This window comes from Antechinus flavipes, chromosome 1 (assembly GCF_016432865.1).
Source record: "Antechinus flavipes isolate AdamAnt ecotype Samford, QLD, Australia chromosome 1, AdamAnt_v2, whole genome shotgun sequence".
NCBI classification, from domain to species: Eukaryota; Metazoa; Chordata; class Mammalia; order Dasyuromorphia; family Dasyuridae; genus Antechinus; species Antechinus flavipes.
The window spans coordinates 721104187-721116742 of record NC_067398.1 but is presented as its reverse complement, the minus strand read 5'-3'; the positions used below and the strand labels follow the sequence as shown (position 1 = coordinate 721116742).

At 49.3% G+C, this 12556-nt stretch overlaps 1 protein-coding gene across 1 annotated transcript in view; it reads right to left on the bottom strand.

Annotated features, from left to right (window-relative positions):
- The window catches only part of MAPK1 (mitogen-activated protein kinase 1), a 55721-nt gene extending 43388 nt beyond the window's left edge, over nt 1–12333 (bottom strand). The window contains exon 1 of the mRNA XM_051973286.1: nt 12057–12333. Within this exon, the coding sequence (XP_051829246.1) occupies nt 12057–12184 (128 nt within the window). The 5' untranslated portion in view covers nt 12185–12333. The remainder of the gene's footprint in view (nt 1–12056) is intronic.
- Between the last annotated feature and the right edge of the window lie 223 nt (nt 12334–12556).

Here is a 12556-nt window from a genome sequence, read left to right as displayed (position 1 = left end):
ATGATTATTTAAGAAGAGCAACTTCTTAAAAAGTCTTTCCTTTGAAGAAGCTGGGAAGTCGCAACCATTCCCTGAGCTTGCAAGCTCCTATAAGACTATCCCACTGCAAATTCAGCAGTGTGCAGCCCAAATACTACAAGCAGTAAGAACTAATGAAAGAACAATCTCAAGAGAAAAACCTGGGAAAACCTTATGAACCCATTCAACGGAGTGAGCAATGTATACAGGAACAGCCATCTTACAAAGACAAATGACTGAAAGACTAGAAAATCTGATAGACACGATTCCATCAAAAAACATACTCCCACCCGCTGGGAGAAAGTGGATACACGGAATGCAAACTGAGGCATAAGCTTTTTTGGACATGGCCAATGTTGACTGACCACGTAAGTATATGGCAAAGGTTTTGTTTTTTCCCCCAATAGAGAGGGAAAGAGAAAATAGAGTTTATTAATAGAGGAAAATTTAATCTAAATTTTTAAAAAATGTGTACAACTAATTTATTGCCTTGCTCACAACTGCCTCCTCTTTCCAACAACACCAGGAATCAAGGGATCCTATTTCTGTCAGTGACAACACCATTCTTTTAGTTTCCCAGACTTAAGATCTCAGGAAACATCTGATTCCCCTCCCTCCCCATCTATTAACCAACAACCATATATTAAGCTCTCTAGGCACTGTGCCTTGGGAAGTGGAGAAGAATTATCCTCGTCGCCAAGCAGGGGAAATAGAGGCTAAGAGACAGGCTGCCTCTCACCAGAAGTCACAACAAAGGAAAGAGTGAAGATTCCCTGGGACAGATACAGCGGGTGAAAGTATGGAAGCCACGAGGAGAGAGTCTGTAGGAGGAAGGGAGGGTCCCTGGTGTCAGAAGCTCCCGAGAGGGCAGGCACACAGAGGACCAGAAAAGGCCTTTGCATTGAGCAGTCAGAAGGCTTCGGTGTCCACTAAGAGAAGAGTTTCCAGGATCACAAGCCAAAGTGCAAAGGGCAGAGAAATGAGGAGGGGAGACAGAAAAAGCACAAGAACAGAGGACTCTTTCTGAGTCTCACAGTGAAAGGGAAGAGAAGAGCAGAATCAAGAAAAGGCTTTTCAAGGATGGGGAGACCTTGCTTAGCCCATTTGTATCCAAATGCATGAGAGAAAGGAGCCAAGAGATGGGGAGAAGATGGGAGATGAGGCAGCTCCCTGCAAGGGAGGCGACTGAGAGCAGGACAGGAATTCACCTTGGAGGGGAAGTTCTGCCTCCAAAAGTCAAATAAGAGAGGAGGAATGAGGGCCAGCGAGATGAGGGAGGTCAACCCCCACCCAGAGAACCACTGGGGTGCTCTTTGCCCCAAGCCTAGAATGCTCTCCCTACTCCTCAGCACCTCCTCCTTCAGGAAGCCTTTCCTGATGCCCCAAACCCCTGTTTGCTACACACACACACACACACACACACACACACACACACACCCCACTCTGTATGTATTTTGCATATCCCCAAGTTACCATTTGTGATTTTCCCCTTCCAGGAGAGGGCCTGTTTCCCTCTAGGATCCATAATCCCAACACTGAGCACAGCAGGCACCTTTAAGAAGTACCCCATGACTGGCTGCTGAAAGCTGGGGACAAGCTTGTCGAGGGGCCCCCGAGCAGTCTGCTGAAGCCTATGGACTCCTTTGCAGAATGTTTATAAATGCAAAAGAGGAAACAACATATCCAAATTATTAATAAAATAATACAAATCCCAAACAAGCCCCACCTCCCAAACTCTTGGGTATCAGGTTAAGAACCCTAGTCTGAAGAGATCAACATGAAGGCAGGCAGGAGCCCAGCACACAGAGCAGCAGCTCGGGAGTAAGGACGGCCTAAGTTCAAATCCAGCTTCAGAAACTAGCTGTGCGATTAAACAAATCACTCAACCCCAACCCTCCCCCCCCAAAAAAATAGGTGTGAATAAAGAGACATCAGCCCAATCTGATTTTTTTAAAAAGATATTCTGTACAAGATAAGAAGGCAAAAAGAGGTAACAGAGGGAGACCAGAGAATAAAGTGCTCCAGGAACAAGACTACCAGAAGGAAGTACCAAGTTAAAAGCAAATTCAGGCTGAGGAGCAAAGGGGAGGGCAATGAAAGGAGGTGGGGCGGGGGAGGGGGAGGAGGATTAGATTCAAGAATGGCCATCTGGGCGGGGACAGGACAATCACAGGTGATGGAGACAACACTGCTTGTTTCTCTGGTAAGGAGAAAGCTCTCTTGATCATCCAGAACAAAACAAGGCTTGGGAAGGAGGGGGTGTGAAATCCAAGCGCCAAGATCCAGATTAACCACTACATGCCAGCACACCGGGGAAAATAACAAAACGGTGATCTCTGAGACGGGGACTCCCGCAGGCTGGGTTAGCTGAACCCCCCCAAAAAAATCCCCCCAAAAATCCCAAGAAGAGTTCTTGAACCCAGAATCTCGATCTCCAATTCCCCTCTCCTACATCTGCCCCATCCTTCCCTGCTAGAGGACAATTTTGGAAGGAAGGGGAGACTTCCTAACAAGAGACTGAGGCAGTATCAGAGCTGAGGAGTTCCGATTCTGCAATTCTCACTCTGCCTTTGAACTCTCAGCACTCTCTTCCCTTTGGGTCTACAGGGAGTCCAGTGCCGATCCCTGCTTACAATATTCAGAGGAAGGGGGCTTACCATCAAGACCTCTGGGTTCAAAGCCCACGTCCACTCACCAGCCTGGCACCCCTTTGCTAGGAGGGCCGCCTTGAGAAGAGCACTGGATCCAAACTGCGGCGGGCAGTGCCAGCTTCACCATACCAGCGAGCTGGCCGAGATTTCTATTTTGCCATAAAGAGACTTCGACTGGAGACGGGGATCTTTTCAAAGCAGAGATGAGTGTGACCTCTGCTCTGGCTCCTGCCTCTCCAGCCAGTGCCCCAACATCACGCCTTGGGGGACAGGAAGTCTGACCAATACCCACAGATGACACACCACTTTTCAAGTAGTCTGTGAGAAAAGCTGGCTACAAAAGGTCAACCCCAGAAATGAAAACTTTTTAAAAAGGTGCCAGTAACAAAAACATTAAGCCACCAAATTTGTATGATACCGATTCAATGTTTTGCACCATCCTGAAGACGGCAGCCAAGCAACACACATACATCGACAAAGTACTTAGCACACACCCAGAGTTTGCAATGTAATAATAATAGCTGACATTTATATAGCACCTACTATATGCCTGGCACTGTGCAAAGCTATTTTATCTTATTGAATCCTCATGACAAGCCTGGAAGGGAGGTACAACTGTTATCCTCAGAAAATGAATTCTTCCAGATGAAGAAACTGAGGCAAACAGAAGTGAAATGACTAATTAAGCCATTAAGTATCTGAGACCACATCAGAACGCAGGTCCATTGAGTCCACGGCATAGTCACCGTAAATTTAGGGAGTGTCACCATTGCATGTCCCTTTCTAGAAAGCTAAACAGGCAAGGTAGAAGACAAAACAGATCAGGGTGAATGCTTTACATTTCTATTACACAGCTCTCCTTTCATCACAGAATCTCCAATATCAAGAGCCATTTAGCCCAGTCCCTGTCTCCCCCCCAAAAAAGAATCCCACCATAATCCATGTGATAAGTGATCCTGTAGCCTTTGTCCCAAGATCTCCAAAGACGATTCCCTATGAAGCAGGTATCACAGATATTGTTATCCCCACTTAACAGATGAGGAAATTGTGCTCTTGATCCTGAGGCTAATATCTCAGGCAGGATTTGACTAAGATCTCCTAATCGAGTCATGCTAGGTGGCCCAATGGCTAGAACCCAAACTCAAAGCCAAGCCTCAGGCACTACTAGCTATAGATCTCAGCCTACTTTAGTGTCCTCATCTGAAATATGGGAATAACAGCATCTACCTTCCAGGGTTATTATAAGGCTCATACGAGATGAGATTTGGAAAATGCTCAGGAAATGCCAGTTGGCCATTATGCCAAGAGTCAGGACCCAGTAACAAGATTAGCAGCTCATTAGGACTAGAATGCCTTAGACATTATTGCTAAAGAAGAAGTTCTGACAACAATCAGCGAGACAACAAGGATTCAAGTGCTTCAGGTCCAATGCCTTTTATGAAAAATACCTAGCTGAAAAGTATGCAAAGTAAGCATTATCCCCATTTGACAGAAGATGTTTGATCAAGTCAAAAAAAGGCAAAAAACGAGAGACAGACAGACGGACAGACAGACAGACAGACAGACACACACACACACACACACACACACACACACACACACACACACAACTGTTGTTTAGTCGTGTCCCAGTCTCTCTCAACCTGGCTGGGATTTTCTTGGCAAAGATATTGAGGGAGCTTGCCATTTTCTTCTCTGGCTCATTTATTTAACAAGCAAGGAAACTGAGGCAAACAGAAGTTAATTTACTTGCCCGGAATCACCCAGCCAGGAAGATCAGATTTGAAGGCTGATATTCCTGACTCCAGGCCTGGCATTCTAGCCACTGCACCACCCTGCTGTCCACAGAGTGAAATGTAAAGTCTAGTTTCATAAAAACTCCATATGGGGTCTCCTAACTGAATGGGTGGAGAAAATTCTCGAAATTATGTTTCATAAATGTTTGATTTGGATAAATATTCTACATACCTATGTACCTAGGGTCACAGAAAAATTTGGGGGGAGAAAATGGGTCACAGGTGGAAAAAAATTGAAGAAGCCCTGTAACCACTGGAGATATAGATACTATTGCAAGTTTTCACACATATTGTGTCATTTAATGTGCAAACCATCTGTGAGTTAATCGTTTCCCCAAAGAAGAAAATCGGGGCTCGGAGGTTGAGCTGTAAAGTGACCCACACAACATGGAGCCATCAGCATCGGTTTTCTTCAGGGACTGCAGTCCAAAGCCACAGACAGGGACAGTGTCGGGAGCTGAACCCACATCTCATCACCAGCCAAGTTCCGTGCTCTTTCACCATAATACAAAAAGTGACAAGTTTGGCTCTCGGTGAGACTTCCCAGACACGACTTCTACACAGTCATTACAATCGAAAAAAAAACATACTGTTCTTTGTCAGAGAGAAGAGCAAGATGGAAATCAGAGGAAATTCTTCCAGCTCAAAACAACAGCCAATGGAAAAGCATTAGGCAATACTGAAGGGAACAGGGTGGCCATTTAAAAACCCCACATACTGCTAGCTCAGAGAAGGCTTCCACTCTAGCACAAACTAAGAAAAGCTAGCCATCAGTCCATTTCTGGCAGTCGTTCTTTACTTCTTTATTCAAAAAGAGAAAAGATAGACCCTTTCCTCGGGGAGTTTACATTCTAGTAAGGAGAGATACAGACAAGTGACCCCACAAGAAGCACAAACAAATGCTCTGTGAGGTCTGAGGGTGGATCACTAAGGATGGACTGAGGGATGAGGAAACAAGATCCTGGGAGACAAATAGCATGAGTGGGACTTTAAAGTATGAGGGAAGGGATGGGATGGGATGGGATGGGAAGGAGACTCCAGAAACCATGCTATAATAATTAAAGTAACAGAAATGAGAGACAAAGAGTGAGAGAAGGAGGGAGGAAGAGAGGAGAAGAGGAATGAGAGAGGGAAGTGGGGAGAGGATAAGAGTAGAAAGAGAAAATGAGGTGGGGGGAGGGGGGACAGGAAAGTGATATGACAAAGATCTTTAAGTATATGAATAGCAACCATGAAAACGTGATTACTTTATTCTTCTGCTTGGGAGTAGAATGAGAAGAAACAACCTAGAAGTTGCAGAGAGGCCAATTCCAACTCAGTCAATATAAAGAAAACCTTCCTGGAGGGGCAGGTAAACTAGTTGAGTTGGAGGAGTGAGCTGCCCATCACTGAATACCTTCCAGCAGAAGCTGTATAGGGTCATGGCTCTAAGAGAGATGAGTGGGAGTCGGCAGAGGCTGGCCAAGATTACTTCTAAGGCCCCTCCTCAGCTCCTGGAGTAGGTGCTTATGAAAGACTCTGAATGCCAAAGAAGTCTCTGAGCTGAAGCCACTGACAGCTTCCTTCATATGGGGGGAAAAAAAGGCTGGCCCCTAGTACTGCTCTGAAGGGGGAATAGCAAGAGGCAGTGACTGGTTAGAATAAGGCAGCAAGAGCCAGAGCTGGGGGCAATGAGAACCTGTAATCATGAGGTGGCCTTGGGAAAGAACTACAGAGTTTATCTACAGAGATAAATTTCAAAAGGATCCCAAGTCTCCTTAAAGAAAAACAAAACCCTGGAATTATCCTATTTTATTTCCCCCCCTCCCTCTGGAACAGTGTTATCAAACTTCTGGGTCTGGGGCCTGCTTTTTTGACACTACCATCACATCACCTCCAGCCCACAATCTGCAGGGCAAGGCTCTGTACCACCCACTGGGTCAGGTTCATACACTGTTCAGTTTTTCAGCTTTCCCCCATTTCCCAAGCCCCAGCTCCAATCAGTCCTTCAAGATTCCTGGATCTGCTGGGGGGGGGGGGGGGGTGCTTCCTCTCTTCCCCAAGGCAGATCCAAGCAGCTTCCCAAATTTCTGTTGCGCCACTCACTACCTCTTCCTGCTGATTTCCCACACTTCCCCAGATACATCCAGCATTCCAGTCAAACCAGTCTCCTGGCAATATCATCACTGGGCCTCTTTCCCTTGGGCCCCTGTCATTACCCTAATCACTGAAAAAGCCCAACGCTCACCTCCACCTACTCGAATCCTGCCACCCTGCCACCGCTTCAAGGCCCAGTCGCCCCCTTCCCAAGAGCTCCAGACAAGCCTTTCTCCTTCCTCCAAAGACCAGGAGTCTAGTCAGAAGGGGATGACACACATCTCCTCCCAATCCAGCGAACACCTTGAATTTTAACGTGTACAAGAGATCTAACTCCAAGGCGCACACCCTCTCTTTGGAAGCCTCTCTTTGCCTTTCATCCTGCACAACTCCTGCCCATGTTTTCCCAACAATCTGAGATCAAGGGATTCAGAGCTGGAAGGGACTTTTTAGAGGCCTCCAGCTAAGGAAATGGAGGAGAGCTGGCTTCCCCATGGTCACGGTAAGAGAGCCAGACTTCCGTGTGCCCCAGATGCCACCCTGTTGCCTAAACAAAGAGCCGCCCCATCTCGGGCTGGCCGCCTTCAGCTGGCTCTAGTGAACTCTGAACCTTCTTGCTGGATGCCCCAATAAAACACTGCTCGACTGATGAATCAGGGACTACTCTCAACATTTCCAAACTATACAATCTGGCCTCTTCCAGGTCTCACCTTGTTATTGCTAAAGACTGACTGATCCGCTGTGGGTGCAACGCAGCCCTGACCTACGGCTTATGGTACAGCTGGAGACAGAGATGAGCCCAGACTGGAAACTCAACAGTGCAGGTGCTCGAGTCCTCACACACTCATTTCCCAGAGGACTCGGTCTCTCCACCTGGAAAAGGGAAAAGAGGAACTCTAAGGTCTCCGAGAGTCCCTCCAGGTCCCATCAGACTGGGGCATATTCCGTCTTTCTTTGGCCCCTCCTCACTCAATTGTCATAGTGCCCATCTCGTAAGTGTACAATGAAACACTTGCTGACGTGAGTTCCCCACACTGGGGAATGCTATCTTGTTTCCTACACCGTCACGATCTATTTCCCTCTTAAATGTGACTTTCCCCATTCCCCAAGTTGCTGTGGCGGCTGCTGGCTGGGATTTTGGTTCATTTGGTTTTTTGGTCTTTTGGGGTGAGAGGAGAAGGGAAGAAGAGTTGTACAAGGAAGAGAGGTTCAGCAATATTCGTCAGTCAACAAGCTTTTGTTATGGGCCTTGTGCCAAGTGCCAGGGACACAAAGATAGGCAAATAATTGCCTTCCTGCTCTCAAGGAGTTCAGTCTAAAATTCAACGCATCTCCCACCCGCAGAGCTGAAGGGGTCAGAGGCTGGCTAGTCCAGCAAACTACAAAAACTTACTAGGCATCCATTTTTCCATCTGGAAAATGAAAGGGTTGGAAAAGACCCCTCAAGTCCTCATTTTTGAACCACAGCTTTAGCCATCTACTCTTCCATCCTTCTCATCCCTTCCATTCACTAAGTTGTCAGATCTTGCCCACACGCCTCCCATCTATCCCCTAAGAGCTACACTAGTCACAGCCACAGGCATTTCTTAAGCACCTAATATGTTCCAGGCACTGAGGATACAAAAAAATGTAAAAACAGTTCCTGTGGTCAAGGAGTTCATAATTTAAGGGGGGAGCCCACACATAAAGATCTATGTTCACACGGTACCTTGATGGGATAGATTGGAGAAAATCTCAGAGGGAAGGCACTAGAATTAAGAGGGGCAGGAAGGCAGGATTTTAACTGAGATGTTCAGGAAGTCTGAAAAGCCAGGAGGCAGAGTCGGCAGAGAGAACTCTAGGGTTGGGGGACGGGAGAAAAGGAGTCCAGAGATGGAGAGCCTGGCGTGAGCCCCAGCATGGAGGCCAAGGTCACAGGATCGGCAAGCGCAAGGAGGAGAGTAAGATGTAAGGTGACTTGGGGGGAGGATGGGGGGGGCAGGTTGTGAAGGTCTTTGAAAGCCAGAGAGAGGATATTTGATCACAGCTGTCTCCGAGGAAGGAGGCCCGAGCCATTCCCAGAGCTGCAGAGGGGACCAATGGGAATCAAGTACACTGTCTGAGAAAAGTCTGGCTCTGTGTATAGAGAAGCACTTCCAAACAATTAAGAGGATGTTCTAGACGGACTTCATCCTTCAGGCGGGGTCTGACTCTCCCTTGATTCAGGTAGAACTGCTGTTCAAAATGTAATGGGATGCTTTAGGAGACAGTGAATGTGCCTTCACCAAAGGTGTTAAAACAGACCAGAAGGCCAATCGCAGAGGAAGAGGAGAAGGGATTCCTGCCCAGGGAGGGGCCTGACCCAGATGCACTCTCAGGTCGCGGTTCTATAGCTTGGGATTCTAAGTTCCTAGAACTCGTCCAAGGTTAGATGCTGAATCTTGAGTCTAGATGACTGGAGCAGAGTCAAGGAAAGACCTGATACCAGTCTCTGTTTAATTCCTCCCCATGGCTAACCACCCTTATTACATCACTTATAGGACCCTTGCTTCTCCTTCTCCTCGCCCTTGCTGTAGGTCCTTGAATCTTCTCTAATCTTGTTCGCCTCATCTGTTCCCAAGTGGAGGCATTTAAATTATGGTGCAGAGAGCCCCTGAGTATCAAGAGGAAAGTAATTCAATGATTGAATAGTCCAAAAGACAAAGTGGGGAAGGTGGTGCCTCAAGTCTGCCCCAGAACCCCAGGCTATGATCATTCCCTCTTAAATATTTGATAAGATAAAGGTCTAGTATCTTTACAAGATAAAAAGTCAGTTATTAGAATATCAGTAACCTCTCCAGTACCTCCCTCCATTATGTTACTTTAAGCACCTCCCCAATTAAGAGTATCCCCATCCAGGTACCTCCTCCCATTATGTCATCGATCTTGTGATTCTATAAAAAGTCTTCAGGTAACGACACTGGGGGGGAAGGGAGAATACTTTGAGAATCTTATCCAGTGAATTGATTTACTCTCCAATAAATTAATAATTAAATTGTTCTCTAACCTCTATTCTGTCTCAGTTTCGCAGGCATTACATTGTCAGATGGCTCCCCCACGCCCCAGGTGTCTTCCTTTCCTCCTTCTACCCAACCACCCAGGTGCCAAGGGGCCAAAGTCCATGTTCACTGTGTTCTGTCCCCACCCTACACCACCCGGAGACCTGTTCTTACCCTCAATTCACAGCACAGCAATTACGCTGGAAACAGCTTTGTGTGGGACCCGTTTCTACTAACTAGGGGCCTTCGGCACCGTGGGCACCTGGGCTCCAAGGATAGAGAGGGAGGAACTCGAATTTCAGCCTGGCGGCTGGGAAGCTGGATTCTGGTTCTTTAATATCAATACATGAGTTCAAAATTAAAACTCTAAATGGCATCACAAAAAACAATCAACAGCGGGCGACTAACAAAGCATCGAAGAAACTTTTTAAATTTCCACTAGCAGCCCCGGTCTTCCACTCCAGTGAAAAGAACTAAAAACCTCTATATGCTTAGTGAAGAAGTGGCTGCACTACAATAGAACAAGTTCTATTCCAGAACTACAGAAAGCATGGGGAGTAATGTATCACTCTGAAAAGTCCCATATTTCCTTCCAAAAATAAAGCAATTCCCGTCAACTCTAAGCACTGCTTGTAACTTCTGCCTAATTACACACGTCCAATAACAATTACACATATCATTAAGTGTTCTAAGTTTGACTGGTTCCCAAGACAAAATCATTCCTGCGGGTCGGCCGTCTCCTGCCTCTAGCAGGGGCTGGGGGACAAGTTCTTTTAGAGGACGGTCACAAGGGAGCATCTCAAACACCCTAACGGAGAAAAGGCTGAGTGGGGGAGCCCAGCACCTCGAATAACCACGGGCAGTGGGCCTGCTGGCTGGGATGCAAACAAACAGCAAAGGGGAGGGACAGACAAAATCTGTCCTGCCTGGGACCTTCCAAGAGTGAGCAATAAAGGTCCCCCCTCTCCCCGCCCCCCTCGCCGGGCTCGCCCTGACTTTGGGGAACAGTGGGATATACTGTAAGAGAAAGACATAAAGGTCAGAAGAGTATTATTTTAAAGCCTGAATTCTACTCCCCAGATTAAGAAATAGCCCAGTAGAATAATAAGATAAAAATAATTTTCTTTTGAATCACTGAAAAGTACACTTAAATAAAGCATCTGCTCTCTATCTCAACTCTTTCCTGGATGCTGCCATATGGTCTATCTTATTAGGACATCAAAGGAGCCTGTCTAGGTTGACAACAAAAATTCAAGGGAAGCCAAAGGGACGATGTAGGCATTAGGGCAGGCCGACCATCGGGTGAGTCTATTAATCATTAAATCTGGTTTTTGAAAAAGCACCAGGCGCAAATGTTCAAATCTCAAATCAACAAAAAGCCACAAAACAGTAAACCCAAATTCGCCAGATTCAACTCAGCAAACATTAGCCGCCTACTGTATGCAAGGAAAAGATGTGGCTGGGCTGGCTAAGGAGAAGAAAAGGGAAACCGTTCCTGCCCTAAAGAAGCTTACATTTGCCAGAGGAAGCCAACGCTAGGACACACAGCAGAGCTTTTAAGCAAAATCTGACGGCAGCCGAAGAATGAGCCCCAGTCACTGCCCAAAATGTGGGGTGTGGGATGGCAGCGCGAAACTGGGATCCTGCCAAAGGTAACTCGGGAAAATGAGGGCGCGCTCCTGGGGGCGCTCCCGGATCCGACGCTCTCCTGGGGAGGCTCCCCGTCCTGGCCTCTAAGGGCCCCCAGACTGAACTGCGGGGGTCACCAGGAAGGCTCACACAGCTGTGTCTAAAAATCCGCCGAGGAGAACGAGGGGCAGGAGATCCCAGGGCTCTCCTGTGTCCCCACAAGACAGCTTCAAGGGGAAATTCCGGGGGGATTTTAATGCTCCGGGCTGGAGGCAGCCTCCGATTCCAGCCCTGCCCCTGGCTGGGTGACCTTCAGGAGGCTGCGCTTCCTCATCTGCGAGATGGGGGCAAGCCTGGCAGCCCCCACCCCCACCCGTTCCTGTTACTGCTCCTGTTCTGGGCTTTCTGGGGATCGGCTTCCTCCGGGCATCGCGCATCTGCATCGCGTCGGACCCAGAAGTGCTACCCCCACCCCCCAGCCGAGAAGAAGCTGGGCTGGACTCTGGAAAACCAGCCGGAACCACCATCTTGGGCAGCTCCAGGCTTCCCTCTCCCCCTACGCTCCCATTCAAATTCACTTCGTGCATCCATCCTGCCCCCCCACCACAGTGCGAGGCAGACCCCACGCTAAGTAGCCCCCCCCCGGCTCCCCGTCCTCCGCTAAGCAGCGCCCCTCGCCCCGCTTCCCCCCCTGTGCTAGGCAACTCCTCCCCACCCCGCAGCCGGACCCCGACCCCCAGCTGGGCAGCCCTCCCAGCAGAACGAGCCCGGCCCTCGCTGGGCGGCCCCTCCCCCGACCCCTTGCTGGGCGGTCCCCCTCCCCAGACCGCCTCGGCGCCCCTGACAGCCGCCCCCCCGCCCGCGCTCACCACACCATGCCGTAGGCGCCCTCGCCGATGTACGAAAGATTGGTGTAGCGCGGGCCCACGTCGAACACCTGCCCGCGGACCATCTCGGGCCCCGCGCCGCCGCCGCCGCCTCCCGCCGCTGCCGCCATGATGGCCGCCGCCGCCGCCCGGGCCGAGAGGACAGGAGGAGGAAGAGAGGACGAGGACGAGGACGAGGGGGCACCGGCCACCGCCGCCCGAGCCGCCGGGAGTTGCCTGCGAGCCCGCGGAGTGTGCTGCCGCTGTTACCTCGGCCTCCGGCCCGCCCGTCCGCAGCTGCCTCCCCGACTGACTGACGGACCCACTGCCTGACGGGCGGCCTGAAGTAGGGCGGGCGCGCGGCGAGGGGCGGGGCCTGCGGCGAGCGCGCGCCGATGCGGAAGGACCGGCGGGGGGGGAGGGGATAAGCGGAGGCTTCGCAGTCACGTGGAACGGGAACTAGCGGCGAGAGGAGGGGAAGTGTGTGCGCGCACGCGCACACG